Source organism: Lagopus muta, chromosome 11 (genome assembly GCF_023343835.1).
Source record: "Lagopus muta isolate bLagMut1 chromosome 11, bLagMut1 primary, whole genome shotgun sequence".
Lineage (NCBI taxonomy): Eukaryota > Metazoa > Chordata > Aves > Galliformes > Phasianidae > Lagopus > Lagopus muta.
In genome coordinates, this window is record NC_064443.1 from 7593674 (window position 1) to 7615420 (window position 21747).

The 21747-nt window shown below is 34.8% G+C and overlaps 2 protein-coding genes across 10 annotated transcripts in view; one reads left to right on the top strand and one right to left on the bottom strand.

The window, feature by feature from the left end:
* CACNA2D3 (calcium voltage-gated channel auxiliary subunit alpha2delta 3) overlaps window positions 1-21747 on the top strand; it is a 466111-nt gene that overhangs the window by 392307 nt on the left and 52057 nt on the right. The window lies entirely within an intron of this gene.
* Window positions 213-8416, bottom strand: LRTM1 (leucine rich repeats and transmembrane domains 1). Its single transcript, XM_048957974.1, has 3 exons — window positions 7864-8416; window positions 5846-6442; window positions 213-3069 (listed from the first exon to the last, which is right to left on the bottom strand). The coding sequence occupies exons 1-3, from the start codon at window positions 7868-7870 to the stop codon at window positions 2636-2638; spliced, it is 1038 nt and encodes a 345-aa protein (XP_048813931.1). The 5' UTR covers window positions 7871-8416; the 3' UTR covers window positions 213-2635.

Sequence of the window (21747 nt, forward strand, 5' to 3'; positions counted from 1 at the left end):
AGAAATACAAAATACTTTGCTTTCTGGCCGAACTCCATATCAATTCACAACCTTATTTGTGCATAAAAATCCCCAAAGGATTTTAAATTTGACTTGGAAAGTCTTCCTTTAAATGTTGTTGTGCCCTTCATTGCCTCTTCCTCTCACTTTTCCTTTTTTTTTTTTTTTTAATTTTCTTTTTATTTATTTTATTTTATTTATTTATTTCTTAAGAAAAACCTAAAAGGTTTTTGTTAATAAGAATATTTTTTAAAGTCAAAGATGTTCTGGTTATTTCTGGCAGGGAAATATTGAATCCTTCCTTTGTTTGAATACGTCAGAGGTGTAAACTTATTTGTAATGGGAGTTGCATTGGTGTTAAAAACACTGTGGCTGCAATCTCCATGGAGGTCAGAGGTTTATTAGCTTTCATTTTAGGATCTGCCATATGAATGCAAGTGTACTCATTTCAGGTGGTCACCATAGGAAAGCACTGTTATTTGGCTTGGCTCTGAACTAATTTTTTGGCTCATAGGCAGTAAAATACTTCCCTGAGTTATTTCTCTATCTGAAAAGTTATGTTTTCCTTTGAAAAATAATATCCCGCTAAATTGATAAAAAGAGTAATAAATGTTGATCTCCACACTAGAATGACTTTGCTCTGAAAACAGATTGTTCATTAAACTTCAGAAAATATATCAACTGAAAAAAAAAAAAAAAAAAGAGAAGCACATTCACTTTGGAATTACATCATCAAGAGATCAGATTTAAAGAGCCTGAATATAAATATTCTCAGATTCCGTGCTGATAATGTCTCAGCTGTAGTAATATACCTGGCCCAAAGCACCACATTAAAAAAAAAAAAATGTAGAAAAACTGAAAAGGTTCCAGAGATTGCAGGAGAAAAAGTGTTTGAAAGATGTGTTCTTATAGGAAATTTTGAAACAGCTTGATTTATTTAGTACAAAACAGACTAACTATAATGTCAAGGGTGTAGTAATGCTATCCACAAAAAAAAAAAAAAAAAAAAAAAAAAAAAAAAAAAGAAAGCAATTGATTGTTTTCATTGTGTGCTGGATTTACATTAAAACTGAGATGCTTAATTTCTCCTGGACATGAAAGTAACTGCAGATGCAGGATTGAGCTTTAAAATTTACGTTTCAATTATTACTAAGTAGATAAGAGCAAGGGTTATATGACTTCTGCCATACAGCTCATTATTCAGTTGGGGCTGAAGTTGCTCTAATAAGACTTGGTCTGTGAATCTGTCTGTTGAAAGAAGATCAGAGGTCTCTGAATGCCATGGCACAGCTTTGTTTTATTCTTATTGGAGAGACAGCTGCTGTCCTCAAGTCTTCTGGCCATTAAAATACACTAGCAATATTTTTAGCAAAGCAGGTTTAGGGCAGATACTAAGAAAAAATCTGCAGACTACAAGCAAAGTCGATTGCTGCATCCACTTCCTAGGCAGAGTGTTAATCCATGTCATTGTAAAGGTTTAAAAACACCTTGGACAAACATTTGCCACAAATAGACTGGACGTTACTCAATCTAGTCTCAGAAAAGGTAGATGAAGTAGCTGATCACTTTGGTTGTTTTGAGACTATAATTTCTACAAATTATTTGAAAAATACTACTGCACATTCAAAGTATTCTTTGTGTTTTAAATTGGTTACTGTGGTTTTTGCTCTGGTATCCTCTGAACAGAGCTGCAAAAAGGGCAGACCCTTGAATTAATTCAGCTGGATGTTTTCTCTTTGAAAATGTGCCAACATGCAGCTAGGTGATCCTCCTTACTGAAGGGCAGCACACTGATCAGGACTTCATCCGTAGTCCTGAGGTTGTGTGGATCTTGAATTTAGGAGTTTCGGAAACGTCTTTAGCAAGCATGTATCCCACTGGATAACAGGTAGTGTCTCTTCTTATATGCAGTGCATGCTTATCTCAGAGCCTGAAACATAGTGTAGCATTACTTCCTCCTCCTATGATTTCTCAGCTCTCTTTCTTCTTCCTTGCAAGTACTTTAAAGATGAAATGTTAACAAGCTATTTCCTATTTTCTAAACTCCTTAATGGGGGCAAATTAGGAGGTGGGAAATAGTATTTGGAAACATTGCAACAATTTTGTAAGTTATCAGTGTATAGTCCGGCCAGTTCTAAAACTGATTATAAATTATATTTCTGAATACATACCAGATATTTTAAGATCTTAAACTCTCATCATTTATGTTTTTCTTTGCAAAAATCTCTCATGTTGAGTGCTAAGTGTAGGCACACCATTATTCGTATATTGTACTAATATTACATCAAAAGCTCGGAGTGAAGAATGGAATACTTGGAAATAACTGTGTTAAAATTTCATTCTGTTACACATTCAGCCTTACATTTTGGCTTCAGAATATATAAAGCAAAATATAAGTACGGATATATGCAATAAGTTGCATCCTGCTACATAAATATACCTTAATGTATAGTTCAAGGAACATATGTATGGAACATATATATATATATATATGTATATGTATATACACACAGAGAATTTCTTTAATGTGAAAAAGAAAATAAAAGCAGTCATAACTATTAAACCTATTTAGGTTCCAAGCTTTTAAACTGAGGTAAGGGCTCTTTATTTTCAAGAAACCAGAGACAAAAGTAACTCAAGCCAAGGAGCTATCAAATGGCTCTTTTTCCTCAGGAGTCCCATGCTGTCTTGCAGGGGCCAAATGTTCTCTGTGGTATTTAGCAGTAATTGCAGCATAGGCACAACCATAAACAGCAGCTGCCAACATCATTAGACACACAATTCCACAGACAACTCCAGTTATTACTACAGTGGCAATTGCATGACGCAAATTAACAGGCCTCGGCTTTGGTTTGGGTTCACAACTTAGCCTGCTGTTTTCCCCGTGTTCGTTGTGGTGAGAGTGCTTCAGAGAACTCCTGTGCTCAAAGCTGTGGTGATGAGTGGTGGCCAGATGAGTGTGAACTGTCGTAAGTGGGCACGCCCCAAACAGTTCATAAGGAACTTTGAGGAGGTCCTTGCCCTTCCGAATCCCTGGTGTTGCACAGATGATGCCATCACTTATTCCTCCTGAAAAGAAAAATTAAAGAAACCCAACAGATTATGATCTTAATATTTTGTGATTTCTGAATTCTCTTCACGTAGAGTTTACAGATACTCAAGGTACATTTATAGTCAGTGTTGACTTTATACCTTTAAAGGTGTCCAACTATATCTAGAAAAAGGGCAACAAGGCAGGTGAAGGGCTTGGAGAATATGCCTTAGGAGGAGTGACTGATTGAACTAGGGCTGTTTCGTCTGGGGAAGAGGAGGCTGAGGGGAGACATTGCTTTCTTCAAATACCTGAAAGGTGGTTGCAGTAAGAGTGGGATTGGTCTCTTCTAACTGGTGACAGGTGATAGGATGAGGGTAAATGGCCTCAAGTTGCACCAGTGTGAGTTTAGTTGGCTATCAGAAAAGACTTCTTTACAAAAAGGGTTATTAAGCACTGGAATAGGCTCCCCAGGGAGGCAGTTGGGTCACCATCCCTGAATGTGTTTAAAAACCATTTGGATGTGGTGCTCAGGGACATGATTTAGCAGTGAATTGCTAGAGTTAAGGTAGTATGGTTAGGTTGTGATTGGACTTGATGTTCTTGAAGGTCTTTTCCAACCTGAACTTCTCTATGATTCTCTCTTTTTCCAGTTAGATCAAAGGTAAGAATATTGCACTTTAACAATCGTAGAAGAAATTATTTGCAAGTAATAACTTTCATCAGAAATTGTTACAAATGCAAAAGTAAAGAGCAGCAGTCAAGTAAATGTGAGCAAGAAATGTCATAGATAAAAATAAGAGATATTGCTAACAGCAAATTCATTGCTTTCAAATTTGTATTATTACTTCTTTTTCTAAATTAAAAAAAAAGAAATTAATATATTAGTAAACATATTTTGAAATAACATATATTGAAATAACCCGTGAAATAATCATTCTTCTGACATCATGCGTTAGTTATAATGAAATAAAGTATAGTAAGTTGAGTACATGAACAATGTTTTCAAGGTTTGTGGTAAGAAAATATTCAGAGTTCTAAAGAAGTTAAGATTAATCAATCTATTACTTGTTCAAGTGGTAAACTTCATAATTGCTCACAGCCAGCTTCTGCAGCCTCTCAAAGTATGTTTTTAGTATAAACGGGAAATGAAGTAGGAAGCCTCAGTCTTGGTAAATCACACCGTTGTTCCTAAGCATGTAGAGCAACACACACAGGGAGTTGCTTTCAGAGTTCTAATTAGGCCATACATCACATCCTTAGGAGTATGGTGTGCTGAGGAGTCAACAAGGCCAAAACCAATGTTTACATATTTAAAAAGTTTAACTTAATCAAGTTAGTTGAATTTTTGCCCTCTTCTCTGAAATAATCCACCTTTTAGTTAAATCAAGGCACAGAAATTTTTATCCTTAAAAGATTTTATTTGAGGAAGTAGTGAATAAAAATGGACTCAGATGAAAATCTGGAGTCTACTTCACCAAAAATATTGAGGATATTCCAAGATAGAGATGAGTATAGTAGGTTGTCCTGCTGAAAACTCACGCTGAAATTTCTTTCAGGAAACAGTTCCTGCATAATGCAACTTTAAGCCCCGGGACAGTGTAATGTTTTATCACCCAAAATATTAAGATTAAGATGAGAGGAGTTTAGGCTTTTGTCTATTCTAAAACATTATTTCTGGAAGTGGTTTTATCTCCTAGAAGACTTTTTCTATGTCCCTGTGTTGACTGTATAGTTTTCCAACTAGCCTGCAGACTTCTGATGCTTGGAGATGGCAGTACATCACAGGCAACATGGACTGTCTTCTCATGTTCCATGTTACCTTCAGGTATAGATAGTTCATCACGTTCAAGCATCAAAGCTTGATTTAGAGAAAAGTAAATTGCAGAGCAGTTTTGAATTTTGAGAGTCTGAACATAACTCCTGGAGAAAGAAATTTGCTTTAGTGCTTAAAGTCTTTCCTGCATTCATTGTAAGTAAAATGGATATGAATGAAATACTTTGGGATGATAAAAGCTTGTTTTCTTTTTTTTAATATTGTAAAGTTTCTCGGAGCTCTGGAAGCAAAACAAATTCTTAAATACGTAGAATTAGATCATGTTCTTTTTTATAAAGCATAACTCTAGAACATATTTGAAAGCAAGCGTGAACAAAATATGAAACTGCTTTACATATAAAATTTCTCAGGTGGTGGTATTCCATATATCAATCAGGATTTTACTAGTAAATTTAGTACTACAGCAAATTAGAAAGTAATATCAGACAAGAATAGGCTTCTATAAGATGAAACACATTTTTAGGTAAGTATTCTTATAAGGAAATACCAAGTTGTAATTTGAAGAGAAATTAGAATCCCAAGTTCTCTAAATTGGTACTGATACCTGTGTTGATGCTTAGTCTCATGCATCAGGTAAAAAGCTTCTGGATGTTAGGTTGGTTTCTAGCAAAAGCATTTTGGTAGTATTAAGACAAGTACATGCGCTCAAGTTATGCTTGTTTTATATGTAGATACAGATATGGATGTGTATATATATATATGTATATATACATTCACTACAGACATGTATTTCTAGAATATATGTATGCAGACTGTAGTCTCTCTCAGTGTAAATGATCCTCTAGGATTCTAGTGGACCACCTGTAATTATGAGCACACCTATATTCTGGGCTATGCATAGGAATGTATTTTAGTATGTTTATTTGATAGCATGATGCAGGAGGAAAATTGGTACACTATAGTAGTGAAGATCAGTTAGCTGCATTTGGAAGGTTGTGTTCTCATGTGCATCGTATGTAATAAGGATAATTCCTTACCTCTGTATAAAAAACTCTCCAACCACAGTTTCAGGCCAAAGACATTGCAATTACATAGCCAGGGATTATCCTTGAAAAGAACAACTTTCAGGTTTGGAAGTGACTCCAGCAGAACTCTTTCCATTTTCTGAAGCTTGTTGTGCTTCACTGACAGTAATGTAATATTCCCTGTGCTGTTTCCAAAAGTCTCAGGCAAACGTACAATGCTGTTGGATGACAAGTCCAGTTCTTTGAGGTGTGGGAGGAAACTGAAGGTCTTGTTTTCTATATAATGAATCAAATTTCTAGTTAGGTTTAGAACCTGTAGGTACCGTAATTTTTGTAAAGCACCTGGTGCAAAACTTGAGAGAGAATTATTAGACAAGTCTAAGATTTTCAGCAGTGGTGTTCCAGTGAATGCATTTTGGTTGATTCTCCAAATGCGATTATTCTGCAACAGCAGTATCTGAGTTTCAGGTGGTAAGTGCGCAGGAATTTCAGTAAAACCTCTATTCTTGCAGTCTGTGGTCTTTGAAGCCATATGGCATAGGCATTTTTGAGGACACCCGTGAGCTGTGTGTGCTGTGAAGACAATGCTCAGCACCAGAAGCCAGTTACCTGTACCACAAATGAAAGCAGCAATAATGCTTTGAAATTATTATAAAATATTTGTCTTTTGACAGTACAGAAGTCGATAACAAAAAAAAAAAAGCATATACAGTACATTCATAAGCCATAATGTAGATAGCATAAATATAATTCATAATTTTAACAGTGCATGAATAAATCACAGATATTATTGAAATATTTTTATACAATGGAGTGAAATAAGTGCTCCCAGCATCTTTAAGTGAAGTAGTGCTCATGGCTTTAAGTAAATCGCTTTCAGGAGGTTTTGCTATCAGCAAAGAAGTAATTGAAGGGAATTGTGTGAAGTTTCTAAAATTACTAAATTGTAATGTTCCTCTGTGTGCAGTAGTAATAACTTTTAGCTATCTTATGTCAGAAGAGTCATTTTAATTTTTATTTTTAAAGTTTTACTACCTAAAAAGAATTAAGTTAACGTACTATCAAAAGAGTGACAAGCTTTAAAGGCATTTCCATAAAAAACAGTTAACAGTACTTTTTCAGCAACCTTTATATTTGTTCTTTAAAATGTCTATGTTTACAATTACTTGGATTCCAGCTGTACTTCTCATAGATACACGTTTCTACTCTCTCAGCAAACATTTGTCAAGAAACTATTATAAAGATAAATGAGGTCACAGGAGTACTTAACACTATTTAGTATTTATCATTTATAATTATCATCTGTTCCCTGATATTCAGGTCAGCCCTAACTGAAAAAAATATCATTTTTCTTTCACGTATTGCTAGTGATCTTCCATTGTATAGGAACGTGCAATTTTATGCAAAGCATGAAGTTAAAATAAATAATCGAATGATGTTAAGTGATGTGAGTTTCTCTGAATAAAGAGAGTCAGTGATAAATTCTTTTTTCACGTTGGTTTTGAGACACCTCAAACCATTTTTACTACTTGCTATTTCAGAATGAAAAATATTTTGGTCAGTTACTACTTGAAACCTTTGGAAATTAAAGGATACATTGGCTTACAAAGATCAAATATTAATTAGTAATAGGGAATACCATGTGGAAGGAACAAATATGTGATTAAAACATTGAATATAAAAAACATATACATGAAAATATGAATGAAAGTTTAACTTTGAGGGTGCAGTTTAACTGATAAATTCCTCATTAATTTTCCCTGTAAAATGAAATTGCATTCACATTAAAATTATAAATAATCCCCTGCCATCCTTGAATTCTATATTGTAAAATTCATTAGAAAAAAAACAAGAAAGCATACTTGTAAATAGGTTAAGCATTACATTCAGTTCATTACATTGTTCTGCAACAGTTGGTTTCAGAAACTGACATACAGCTTCCAACATGGCATTAAAAATAAACATGAGTCAAGGAAATGCCTAAAGAACAGAATAGCCTCATTATTAGTCTGAATGCATCAGTATCTCACCTGTCATTCTGCTTTGCTTGTTTCCCACCTTGAAGAAGACTCAGTCCAGTTTTCTGAGGTAGAACAGTAAATGTACACTTGATTCTGGTTCCTCCTTCAAAACTGTAACATGCTCATCCAATTTCTTCTGCTTGTTTTATTTTTGTGGTGTTGTTTTTAGTTTTTTTGTTTTGAGATTGTATCCTTGGCTTGAGTAGAAGTGCTACAATTTCTAGTGAGTTAATCCATCAGCCTTTGTTTTTTTTTTCTTTATCACAATCTTTTTTTCCCTCAACGTCCATTTCTGGCTCTCAGAGTCTTACCCTGCTTCTTTTAATCTGTCAGCAGGCCATGCAGAGAGTGTCTGTCAACTCTAACTGGACAGCTGTAACATACAAATCATGACCTGATAGCCCCGTCTTTTTGATTATTTAATCTGCCTCACATGGAAGGCAGGAAAATAAAGCTGCCTTTTAAAATCCACTGTAGTTTCTGAATTGTGGTGGATTATTAGCTATGCTGTGTCAATTTTTGCAAGATCAGATGACTCTGAACAAAGATTCTGATTATCCTGAGCTGTGACTGGAGGCAGTGGAGTGTGTAATATTGCCAGGAATAGTCATGTGGGTTGATGATATGGTTTTGACAGTGCACTTGTTTGCTCTTCTAAGCTTATTCATCTGACATCCATTAGTTGTGCTGACAGGCTTTTCTTGCATGGGAACACAGAACTGGTGTCTCATTCTATAAAAATGGCAATGGACACCAAAAATACTGAAGAAATTTATTTCCAAACATTATTTGAAAAAAAAAAGGAATGTGTTCTTACAGTGCTTTGATTTGCCTCCTTCATACTACTACTCATTCATACTGTATCAGCTACAACAACAACAACCAAAAAGGATTAATGACTTGTGACTATGAAATAACTCAAAGGTGTTTCAAGGAATTAACGATCTAGTATAACAGAGTCTTTCATGATCATATCATCACTCTATCATCCATTACCTTTCTTTTTAGTGGGGAAGTAGTGCAATCAAAAGCTTTCAGGACAGTTCTGACATGTAGCATGCTAACTTTGGTCCAAATTCTTCTTTTATGTGATTTTGAGAAAGTCTAACAATACTCATTTTCTACTGCAGAATAGAGGGAATTGTATGCAAGTGGAGGTTGAAAAGGACATTTAGAAAACATCTGGTCCAAACTGTTGTTGAAAGCAAAGCCTTACATGAGGTTACCCATGTCCTTGTCAAGCTGAGACTTACATGTTTCCAGGAAAGCATCTCCAAACAGCTCTCATGTCTGCTACTTTCCAGCAGCCTTAGTCCTGTCTCTAACTCCCAGATCAGCCTTTGTGTTCCTAGCCTTATCCCTTACATGCTTTTTTTTATTTTTTTCACGCTACTCATCTCATATGCCTCCCTGGTCAGTGTTTTGTTTGTGTGTTTGTTTGTTTTTATCACATTGGTTCTCCATTCCTCTCAGTCCTTCATGTCTCCTCTGTCTCTCAATCCACTCTCATCCTCTGCAATGGGCATCTTTAATCGCCTTTTCTTGGTTTGAGGAAGAGATTTGATGTGCTACTGTAAAGGCAACTGTATATAGAACAGTAATGATTATAGCATGCTTTGCTGAATTGATTCTGAGACTTTTCAGAGTACCGAAAGAAACAATGAGTATTGTGAAATGGTGACAAAGGATGTGGAACAAGTGGCATTCTGTAAATAGATGTGAGTATTCATCTCAAAGATATTAGGATTATTGCTGTGAATGGTAGGTCTATTGCCTTTAACTCACATGAACATCGACACGTCATCCTGATTCAGCCTGAAAGATTTCAGACTAGCACAGAGAAAATCCATAGATGTAGATTGCCAGGTAGCAGCCATAGTAAATAGCTTCAACTTTCCAAAGGGAGAGGAAGATGAATGTCAGGTTAAAGAAAAACACTTCTCTAATCTTTGTTGCAAATCATATTTTTCTGTGGTTTCCCAACTCATGTGTGTGCATACACACATTGAAGAAACACAGAAACAGACCTATCTGAAATAATAGCACTGAATCATTTTAATGAAGACAGAACTAACTGTAAGAAGGGCAATTATTAAATACAGTAATCCTTAGAAATTGTAGCCTTTGTAGTTGCAGATGCTCTGCTTTGTTCTTTAAAGGAAGGAATTTAGCTCAGGTGCTCGTTGCTACAGTTTCCCTCTGTCCTTGACATAATCCATATCTTGTAACAATAGTAGCCCTTCTCATGACTGTTTGTTATATTACAGAAGGTATTAGCTATGCTGCTGTTGTGTTATGATAGCACTTTTTCATACTTGTAAGTTCTCTTCAGAATCTACATTTTTATTTTTGCTCATGAATTTCCAGGTCCACAGAACTGTGGAGGTTGGAATGGACTTTTGGGGATCATCAAATCCAAATTCCTGCTAAAGCAAAGAGTTCAAAGAGTTTAATTCAGTTTCTTTTGTAACTAGTTCCTCTTTAACTAACGTTTGCTGACCAGGTAGGCTTGCAAGCTCCCACAACACTTTGTATCATCTAATGGTAGCCTTAAAGAATGTCTCCTAACTGCCCCTCTTATTTTAGGTAAGCGTTTGCTGCTATAATTGTATTATTTTTAGCACTTGCAGTATTAAAGAGATGTTCATAGGACAAGGTCACGCAAAGTTAAGCGCTGTGGGAGGTTCAGATCCAACAATAATGCAGAGGTTGTTTTATGTATTCTGAATTGCGGTACAAGAAGTTATTACTCTTTTTAAAAAAATCTTCATGCTGGATTCAGATTTGGAAACATATGATTAAATCTGTCAATTTGCTTTTCATGTAGATGTGGCCATTTCGTCTTCACATTGAGAACTCTGAATACACATATTTTGTAAACAGAATTTTCCCTAACCTATAATCCGTTTCGTATTCCCATTTATTAGTAATAATACTTTGGTTAAGACGGAGAAGTTTGATGTGGTGAAAATTACAGCTGTGAAACAGGTAGATTTGCCAGAAACAAAATAACTCATGAAATTTACTCTACTTCTGGGCTTTTGAACAACCAGCATGATTCTTTTCAGTTGTCTGATGTGGTGCAGCAGTGTGTTATTGTGACTGCTTAAATTAACTTGTGCCTTGTTGCAACAAGACACGTTTCCCTTTGCCCATGGCAAGCTAGCCTGGTAAACTCATGTCCTATCCATTTGTGCTGATGGGGCACTTCACTGTCAGATTGCCAGAGTATACTTTGTTACAGAAGTTTATTGCTTTGTGCTTCAAAGGAATGTACAAGAATCATCTCTTCCTGCAGAACACTGTATGAATTAGACTCTAGCAGAGAGGGGAAAAAAAATTAGTACGTGTATCAAATACTTAAAGTCTATAGAATTCTGACTACACATTTAGTCTAGACAGACGTGATTATATGAAAAAGAAAAAAAAAAAAACAGCATTCCTCAAACTATGACAGAAAATTCCTGTACATTCTCTCGTTCTCTCCATTACACTTATTTTCCTTCTGCTTTTGGATGGGGAGATATAATCTTACAGGGAAAATGGCATGAGCTTTCTCCTCTGAAGGAGGAGCAACTAAACTCTTGTTGAAGACCTAAACGCAACTCAAGGCAATGGATTGGGATACAAACCAATCCTTATCATGGAGTAATTATGGAGTACTATACTTTCAATTCCTCATGTATTTCTCTCTACAAAGGCAGTCTCTGTATCCAAAGAGCTCAGGACCTTCACTATGGCTGTCAAGGAACTAGATTTTCAAAAGTAGACAAAAATTAGAGGAAGGCATTGGTTCCTATTCCAGGCCACCTTTCATTAGAGAAGTATAAGCCAGTAGATCAAATCAAATTTGGCTTGAAGAACTTTACAACCTTAAAATGTTGTCCATAATTCACAGAAGATGTCTGTGTAGATTTCTTCAGACATCTTATTAGTTAGGCAGGACAAGGGAAGACTAGTAACATTCAGAGTTTAATGACATCAAATCCTGATTATCACAACAGAGGAACCATTATTACATTGTTATCCAAAAGTTGCTCATGCCTGCTCATTATGAATTGTTTGTTAGTAACTCTGAACATGAGAAACAACATTTTGTAACTCCAAAAATAAATAAACTAGTAGGCAGCTTTGATTTTGTTTTTTGGATCACTGAATTGAAGGAAAGAGCCCCATTTTCTTCTCTTTTCAGTGGCTTGTTTCACCATACATAGATACATCTGGTACATGTTTATAAAATACATAATTAATTTGTGAAACACAGTGCTGGAAGTTATCCTTGGGCCAAAAATTAGTAAGATTCATACATAATCTGGAGCCATAGTTACCTCATGGGACGAAAAAAAGAAATCATTTAGAGAAGATATAAACTTTCACTCTTAAGGGTTTTAATCAACTAATGATACAAGTTATGGAGAAAACCTTTCCCTGTGGGCAAGGTTTTTCTTTTTTTTTTTTCTTTCTTTCCATAATTATTATTTATGGGAATTTTTACACCATTTTTACACGCTAGCTCATGAGATACAATAGATAAAATAGATACAATAGATAGATAGTGAAGTAAATGAGCTGAAATACTCTGCATTCAAGGTGCAAATTTACAGTGGGGGAAAGAAACAGGATAGTTCAGAGGGACTTACAGACTATTTCCAACAACCTGCAAACCAGCATGGCATCTGCCACTGAGTCGGATGGTGTCATTTATCATTGTAAGTGCCTGGTGAGGTCAGGACTGCATTCATCCCCAAACTGTTATTTTGGTTTGGATGAAGAAAAATCTTTCAACATTAATATCCAGGTAATCTGGAGACAGCTGTTTTGCTCAATCCTTTTCAGATTTTTTTCACTTTTTTTACTTCACTGAGGGGATGCAAGACTTTCAGTCCAGCAATATGTAGTGATATTAACACTAACATAATTAGTTTCTTGTCCGTTTGGCTTACACTTCTTTCCCCATAACTAAATAATCAGTATTTGAAGGTTTGAAAGGGTTTCCTCAAGAATACTTGAGCACCAGCCCTATAGTATAAAGTAGAAAGTTCATTGTATGGGATGCAAGGCCTTCAGAATCAGAAGAAGTGCAAAGAGAAATGCAAAGTTACTTTTCCTTAAGTGCGAGCTATGTTAAGTCGTATTTGAAGGCAGATTATGTATCAGTATTCATTCTGTTACAGGTAGAAGGAGGGAGGGGAAAACTGTTCAGACATTTCCCAATGAATGACTACCACCTGTTATTACATGCTGAGAATCTCTGTGTGGAGCTAAGAGATATCACTGACATGGTTAATTAATTAATTGATTCATTTTGCTACTACTGTAAGGAGAAATGTATGCTGCTTGACATGGAGGTAACAGAAATCAAAATAATTCAACTAGGACAAAGGCAAAGTAAATATAAAAATAAGGACAGGCATTCATTTTATTTAATCTTGACATTTTAGATCCTTTTTGTCCTCACTTAAACATGCTGAAATTGAGGTCACTTTCACGATCATTCTAATTTATCCTTCTTACACTGAAGACAGAATTATTTTCTAAACTTTTCCTTAGGTGTTTTGTTGATTGTTTGTTTAATGTTTGAAAAGACTTTCTTTTTATAGTCATACCTCACCTTAAATTCAATCTTAAAGGAGAAAAGAGTAAATTTTCTGCACTTCCTGAACGGTTAGAAATCAGGACGTTGTTTTCTTGAACAAACTTGTGTAGAAGCATTTTGAAATATTCTCAGTGTAAGAAGAAAGATTTTAAATGTGGTAAATGTTTCTTAAGCTGGTGTGGTGAACAGTTAAAAAATAGAACTCATACTTCATTAATTGTTTTCATGCTTTTATGGCAGGACACTATTATTTAAATAAAATTCACTGATGAATGTTGGGATTTCTCATCCTTCAAGTTTATCCAGTTGTACTGTTTGCAGGCATGATAAAGTCTTGGGAAAATTCTTATGAAGGATCCTGATGTGTCTGTTCAGAATCTGTAAAAAGGCCAGTAGGAGATCTTTTTTCTCTAAAAAGAAAGGGGAAAAAAATGTATGGAGAAGAAATGTCTTCCTACAGAGTGTGTTTTATTAATGAGAATTACAATACTGGAAAATCTGGTGTAGATTAGCAAAGAACAGTAACAACAGGAACAGTGTATCCAAATGGAACTGGTTGGATAATTAAATTCCTTTAATAGGTACTGAAACTTAAACCTCTTGATCCCTCTGGATCCCTCTGACGTAAGCCATACTCTTAAAAGACATGGAACTTGATTCTAAAAGCGTAATGAAGGAGAAAAATATTGGGATGATGATTAAGGATTTCAGATACCCTGGGAGGAAATTTATGCAGGGATAAAACAATCTTCATTTAAATAGAGTAACAGAAAAGCAACCAAACAGCAACAAAAAGCCCATGGCTATGAAATATAAAAAGAAGCTTTAATAAAAGACCTTTTATAGAGGTGTGCAGTTTATACCAGCAATAATGAAGCAATTTTATTGGGATAACCCAATGGCAACTAAAGGAAACTGAAGATTGAAATCTTTAAGTAAAACCCCTTTTTCTCTGTTTCTGTTCTGTTTCTTTCTTTCTTTTTGCTTTGTTTTGTTTGTTTTGCTTTGGTTTACTATTTTCATACCCAGAATCACAAAGGAGCCTTGTTTTATGGTTTCTTTCTTATCACTATAGTAAAATTTATTCAATAGTAATTTCAATTTAAAAATTTGTATCAAAAGGGAACAATATTGTCCTTTTCTCGACCTGGTAAAAATGCAAATAATTTATTGAGATCTACTTTAATACAATTATTAGAAGTATCATGCCAAATAGCTGACATGCTGCTTGCTAGGTAAGGAGGAAAAATATATTAATAATTTTGGCATAAATGTCAAAGTCCTACCAGTTGTAAAACTGAGCCATGTCTGCTGGCATAGGTTGCTTTGTTTGTTTTATTTTGTTTTTGTACTAACCAAAGTTATCTGCAAGCTTGTTACTATGGTTTCTATTTTACTGTCCCTTAAAATGCTGAAGGATTAATTTTCTGGGTCAAGTAAACGCATTAGTTATGAGGATGAAAATATTATAACAGCACTTGAAAAGCCTATGTATAGGCAAGTATAAAGAAAAAAAGTACAGTATAAAAGTAAGTCATTACTTCTGAAGCTGAGGAAACATTTAAATGTTAGTCTCATCTTTTTATCTTCAGTATTAGCATATGACTTCCATGTCACTGAGTAAGACTATGAGAACTCAGGCGGTACATATTATCATTTAATGCAATACAGCATATCTCTTTTTATGTAAAGGTACTTTTATTTTATTACCATTTAATTTAGGACATAATCTCCACGTTCCCAGCCTCATTGATCCTCCTCTGTCCAAACAGCTATGGCTATCTTGGTCAACATGAGCATATTATAACCTTTATTTGCTTTCATTCTGCTCTGCAGTAAGTTATTTTTGAACATAATGGCAGGGCTGACCTTGATTACTCATGTTTTGGCTGAAACTTTTCATCTTTTTCCCTTCACAAAATGACAGTACGTTTCTCAGCATCCATTTTCTCTCTGACTCTGTGTTTCAGCAGAGTTAGAATAGATAAGTTCAAAGAACAATATTACTGCCTTCTCTGCTTCTGAAAGTAGTCATTGGGAGAAAGTAAGCTACCATTTTTAGAAGCTGAAGAAGTTAAGCATTATGTGCCTGGTTTATAGAACTAATCATTTCCATACCTCTCCTTTTAGTGTCTGTAAGATCTTAGGTTTTCATTAGTTACTGCTACAAACTGTCTTTCTCTAAATTCTATAGGAATAGGAAAAAGCAGGGAATTCTCTTTCTCTCTGTAATTGTTAGTTTTTGATGATTAGGGGGTTCTAATGATCCAAACGTGGGCTTTGGTGGGCATTTGTATTTTGTGCAACTGAAAGGAGCTGAAATGTCCAATACAGGCTTGTGCATGGAAAGTAAACACCTTGTCTACTCTACTATATGCCCTTGATTGGTCATGTTTTACATACTGACATTTTAACTTAGGATTTAAAGGGATACTTAGTTTTGTAGCCTGCCGTTTCTTGAACTGGGTACCTGAAAGCAGATTTGTAAAAGAAGCAGACATCAATATGCCAGAAGGAGTCACACAATGCACGATTCTCCCTCACTTTGATTGAAACCTGGCTAAAATCAGTAATGCAGAACAACATTCCAATTTCATCATTACACTGCAAAAGATAAAAATTTATTTGTCTCCAAACCTCTTCAAAAGTATTTCATTATTGTTGCTAAGGCATGTTTTTCAGTTTTACATAATCAAGAGTTTGGGCCTGTTTGTTATGTACGTTTACAGATCACACCCTAATGTGCAACATGTATTTGTAATACTTAGCTGTTACTGCTTTCATTCATTATATTGTAATCACTTTTTATAGATTGTAAGGTGTCCTTTGTCCCGTTTCACTAACAAGGAAATGGAGCACAGAAAGGGTAATTTGTTCAAAGGTTGCACTGCAGGCAAACTGCAAAGCAAGGAACAGAACAATCTTCAGAATCTCAGTTCTTAAGCCAGTGAACCACCCAGTCTTCATAGATGTGTGTTCTCTGATAGAAGTTCCTGTTCAGATGCTGTAGGATAATGTCCTTATGTACAAAGAATGTAACGTGTGAACAATGTTGTCATTTAATAAGGGATTGTTTTATAAGACCAGTTAATGAGTCTTGAGTGTGATAAGCATTGGTAATGCTAATGCTTCCCATTTTTCAGAGATTAAGATGGGTTGAATGATGGAGGGTTTCCCATGCTAAAAAGTCCTGCTGTAAATGTTCCTCCTGCTAATGTAATTAGGAAATATTGGCCTTGGTTAATGTAACTTAAAGAAAACATGTTGTCTTCATCAAACTTTTTCAAGTTGTTAAACAGGCATCGCCTTGTCTAGAAAGAAAATGGGAGCATATAGAGTTTCCATGGAAACTCAGTTAAAATGCTGATTTGTGGAAATGGTCATAATCAGTACCATAATCTAATCTTATTGAATTAAATGGAAAAAAAAAATCTTAGTTACTAAGTACCGAAGAACAGTGTAAGTATCTCTGTGCATGCAGAAATCATACCCCTCTTCCTCTAGTTACTTTCTAAGTGCAATTAAAATCATGGAATAAAGCAGGGAATTTCTGCTAGCGTTCTCATTTTCCTTCTATGGATAGTTTTACTGTTTTTTTAAACATAAAAATCAACATACAAATATAAATCTATGTAAATGTACTTTATTTAAGTTGGTAAAAGCTTAATGCATTTCTAGTACATGTCTTACATGTTATTCTTTAATGAAAGGAAGGGGGGCTTTTCCCTTGGAGTAGGGCACACCTGCTCTGTAAAGTGAAAAAAATTGAGATATTCTTTTCTTCCCTCACAGACATACTGAAAGCATTGTTGCTGATAAAATGCAGAGCTGATTAATTTGACTGTATTAGAAAATGAAATGTTCTAGTAAATACATTGTAGAAACATATTCAAGAGAGCCTCTGTAGTTTAGAGGTGCCTACTTTTTGAAAATTGGTGATTCAGATCTATTCTGTTGCCTACTAGTGTTGGAAGAAACACAGTAGAGACTCTGGAAGAACTCCCATACATACACTAATTGCAATGTGAGATAAGAGCTCCTGCAAATCCCAGTAGTACTTGTCTGTCCTTATAGGTGTGTGTGTCCTAACTGCCAATTTAAGAAACTGCTATGAAATTTTGGCCTTTGGAAGACTGTTTTTCATTAAAAAAAATGTCAGTAATACCTGAACCTTTATACAACAACATTATTTCTGAAAATTCTTATCAAAAGTATTCTCTGAATGGATATTTAAGGGCTTTTTCTATTCCTATCATACACTGAGCATCCCTTAACTTTCACAGACCACAGTGAGCAGTAGTAATACTCAACACCTTTTAGGCATAAGCCCCAGTTGCATTTACACAGATCTCACAACTTAGTAGAGATAGCAGCTATTTTGTGTGATAAAACCTTAGTTTAATGAAATGTCAAGGACAGCTACCTTTCAGCAAACCCCCCTGATTTATTTCAAAGCTATTCCTTTAGAGAGGATTAGAGCTAGTATTTGTGATACTGATTTACCTAAAAAATATGAATTTATTCTCTTAAAATATGCTTTACTTCTCTATTGAAAGCTAAATTCTACACATTATTAGGAAATAAATTGAAGTATACTTCTTGTTGAAGCATCTGGATAATAGATTTTGTAAAGTATATTGCATTTATACTGCTGTTGTGGAAAACACGCCAGCACTTATTCTAGTTTTAGAATTTAATAACTCACAGATAAGTTCAAGAATAGTCATAACCTGGTGCACAGATCTCTCGACAGTGATGAAATTTTATCAAGAAGTTTTAAAAATCTCAGTGCCTTTTGATTTTATTGGTTTTAATGTTTTTGACATTTAACATTTAACATTTGTTTTCTTGGAATATCCTTTAAAAGCATTAATTAAATATGTATTTGGAAAGAGACAAGTCAGTAGAATTTTATTTGTATTTTGTAACACCAGGGAGTTGCGAAATGCTTCATTTATCTAATGAAGTAAATCAGTTCTTGGCTACTTTTTAGCAGTGTGAAAATCTCTCTCAATTCATGAATATTCAGATCAGCCCTAAGCAAATATTTCTGCTGAAGGTTACCTGAGTTTATCTAGAAATTCTGCAGATGCTTTTTCTTTTTCCCAACATGTGATAAGACAGAAAAAAATGGAAAGTTGTTATTCTGTCCCTCAGTGCGTGACCTGTTCGTTGCGCTGTTCTCCAGTTCACACACTTAAATGAAAGAAAATATAAATTTATTTCTCCAATAAAGGTAATTCCTAAAAGGAATAATTAATGTATCTTGACAGAGTTTTGTAACACTAGAATTCCTACAAATGTAAAATAAATAATAAAGCTAACTAAATGTGAAAGTATTCAGATCATTGCCAATCTTAATCCAGTTCTAAAAATCGAATACATTTTCATGGGAAAGTATGCTGTCTGTAGCTTTTACCATTGCTGCCTTTTACAGTTGTTGCCTTGTACAGACACAAGCATAATATACAGGGTTTGCAAAACCACTATTACTGTTTTCTTTATACTTTCAAATACAGAATCCATAATGTTTCTAATGTGTTACTTCAAGTCTTACAGCAATTCAAAGTAATTTGATAATCACAATAGAGTGCAATTTTGTAGAGAATGTCACATTATAACTCAGTTATGAAGGAATCCAAGTCTTATTTTTAGTGATATGATGATTTTGATAAAATATTGGTGTTTTCTTACTGAATATACTGTCTGTTTACCTAATAAGATTTTGTATATTCTCAATAGCCATTCTGAAATGCTGGAATTCCAATTTGGGAGGGATAGACCTCTTTTGTAATAAGAGCAATGAATATTTTTTCCATTTTTAAAATGAGTCTTTTTCACAATGCTAAAATTTGTTGATAAGAACTTTATCTTTCAACTGAGTTAGGTAGTAGCCAGGATCAAATCTGAAAAAATGAAATGCTATCAAAGTTTGACCACAGTGTGTTTTAGTTAAAGCAGAAGCTGAGAGCCTGACATCTCCTAAGAGAATCTGGTCACAGCCTCCAAGAGTTCAGATAAAGATCCTGATTTCTGGATGTTTTTCTGAACTCCAAGTCTCTTGAGATTCATTAATTGCAAACTTGAAACCACAGCTTGTTGGCTGAGATGTGAAAGAAATACTAGCTAAACCACACTAACTAGTAAGATTAGGGCTTCAGCTATAAGGAAATAAAACTACTCAATATGCTCTTTCTCTCTTTCTCTTTCTCTCTTTCTCTCTCTCTTTTTTTCTCTCTCTTTCTTTCTCTCTTTCTCTTCCTTTTTTTTTTTTTTTTTTCCCTTTTCCACTTCTCTTTTCTCTCCCTAATGCAATGAAACAGGTGTCAGTATGCGTCAGATATATCCTACAAATCACAGTAAAGGATTCTCTAGACACCAGACAGGGCTTAACCATGCTCTACTACACTCTCTTTAAATCGTACAGTTTAAACCACTTTTATACTATCAATGTTCTCCTTGTACTTCTCAGGAGCAAGGTATATATATTTCCAGCAAAGTGCACTTACTGTAATTTTGTATGCCAAGGAGTTACCTCCCTCCAGGAATATGAAAGATTTTTTTTTTCCTGGAAAAATTACAAACGCATTCCCAAGTAGCTCCCTTGAGCTGTACTCTGGGTGCAGAGAGTTTATCATGGAGTAAAATAGTAGATTTTTTGTGGGAGCCCTTTGTTACAATGTTGGCAGCACATCTACTATCTTGTAAAGTTTGAAATATGGCATAACTGTCTGAATGATAATTTACAGATAACCTGTTTTCCTCCAAGCTCCTCAGTGAAGCCTCCTGAAAAGTCAAAAGACTTTCAGTCAACAATGTCTATATTTTTTTATGTTTCCACTCAATTTATATCCTTCCTCTGCTTCCTCTTGCTCCTGCTGCTACTTCATTAGTCCTCCAGAAGGAAGATATGTGTCGGGGAGTCAAAGGGAGTCTGGTTTATGATGATGTTCACAGACTGCCCTCCGCAGTTCTGTTTTTCAGGGATTGGCTGCAAACCAAGCCCTTCAGCTTTCCCCCGTGGTTTGAGTTTGGATGAACTTCGGCATCCCAGCAATCATCATCCTGCTCCCCTTTCAGCTTGGCCTCACATCAAGTTCCCAATATCTCCTCCCTTTCTGCTTAAGCTTGGCCTCCAGGAAATACCAGTTGCCACTGCCTTTGCTGTATCTTGGGAGTTTCCATCCAGACAACTAGTTTCCACCACTAATTCTAAACATATTCTGGGAGAAAATAGTGCGTTTAAGATCTATTAGTAAAGGGGGACATCTTCAACTGTCCATTTTCCATTTAAGAAGAATGCATATGTTTACATGTTGCATCTCAGCACACCTGCTGGAGTATTCTATGCATTAGCTAAGACCTTATGACATGTTATGAAAACTCTATTGTCTCTCATAACAAAGCTCTGACACTGATAAATACTTATATGGTACTTAGAAATGTATGTGTATGTGTGCAATCATCCCACTTATCTGAAGCTGAAAGGATAAAGATAAAATACCCATAATAACACTGATATTTTTTTTCTAAACATTAGTTAAAGTTCAAAAAAATTCCGATTGTGATTTTTTTTCTATTTCATGTTGTATCTAGGTTAATAAAATACTTGTCTTTGGGAAAATCAATCGGTAAGTTTTAATAAGGCGCCAGCTCAAATTTTGGTGCAAAAGTATGTGTGCATTTACAAGGATTTTGAATGAACGTAACACTAAAGCATTTTAAAAATATTTTTAGAATATTATTAGGATAACTTAAGAGTAAAGAAATATGTAGTAGATTCAAGTGATAGGTCTATTACTTTTTGCTGGTTTGCTTGTCCAATAATTTTTGTTTTGAGCCAATACAGAGATTGTCAGCCTCTTTTCAGCTATGAAATATTATTTCTTGTCATTTTTCTATTGTGGAAAAAAAACTCATACTATTTATCATGAAAAATGACTGCAGTACAGTATGAAAAGTTCCAAACAAAGAAACACTGATAAATTTCACTGATAAATTTCTCCTTAATATTGTTTCTCGTTGTAAATGACAAATAAATATAAAAAAAAAAAATAATAATGACACTAACCCCTACTCTACCCTGCTTAAAGAAAAAACAATTATCAAACAAAAAATAACCAACACACTGCAGAGGGTATTTCATGAATTGTATCGCAATCCACATGTCCAAACATGTGATATTTAATTTTCCTTGGGTAAGAACTGTCCAGTTTGTAAGAAAAACAGAAGGCAGCACACAATTACTTAATATTTTGGCCCAGCATTTTTGTAATTAAAACTTAGTGTCCAGTATC

What these genes read in the sequence shown, in the direction of transcription:
- LRTM1 (XM_048957974.1), bottom strand. An exon ending in GGAGAGTTTTTTATACAGAG is followed by an intron (nt 3,070 to 5,845) that starts GTAAGGAATTAT and finishes TTTTCTTTTCAG; the next exon opens with GAGGAATAAGTGATGGCATC.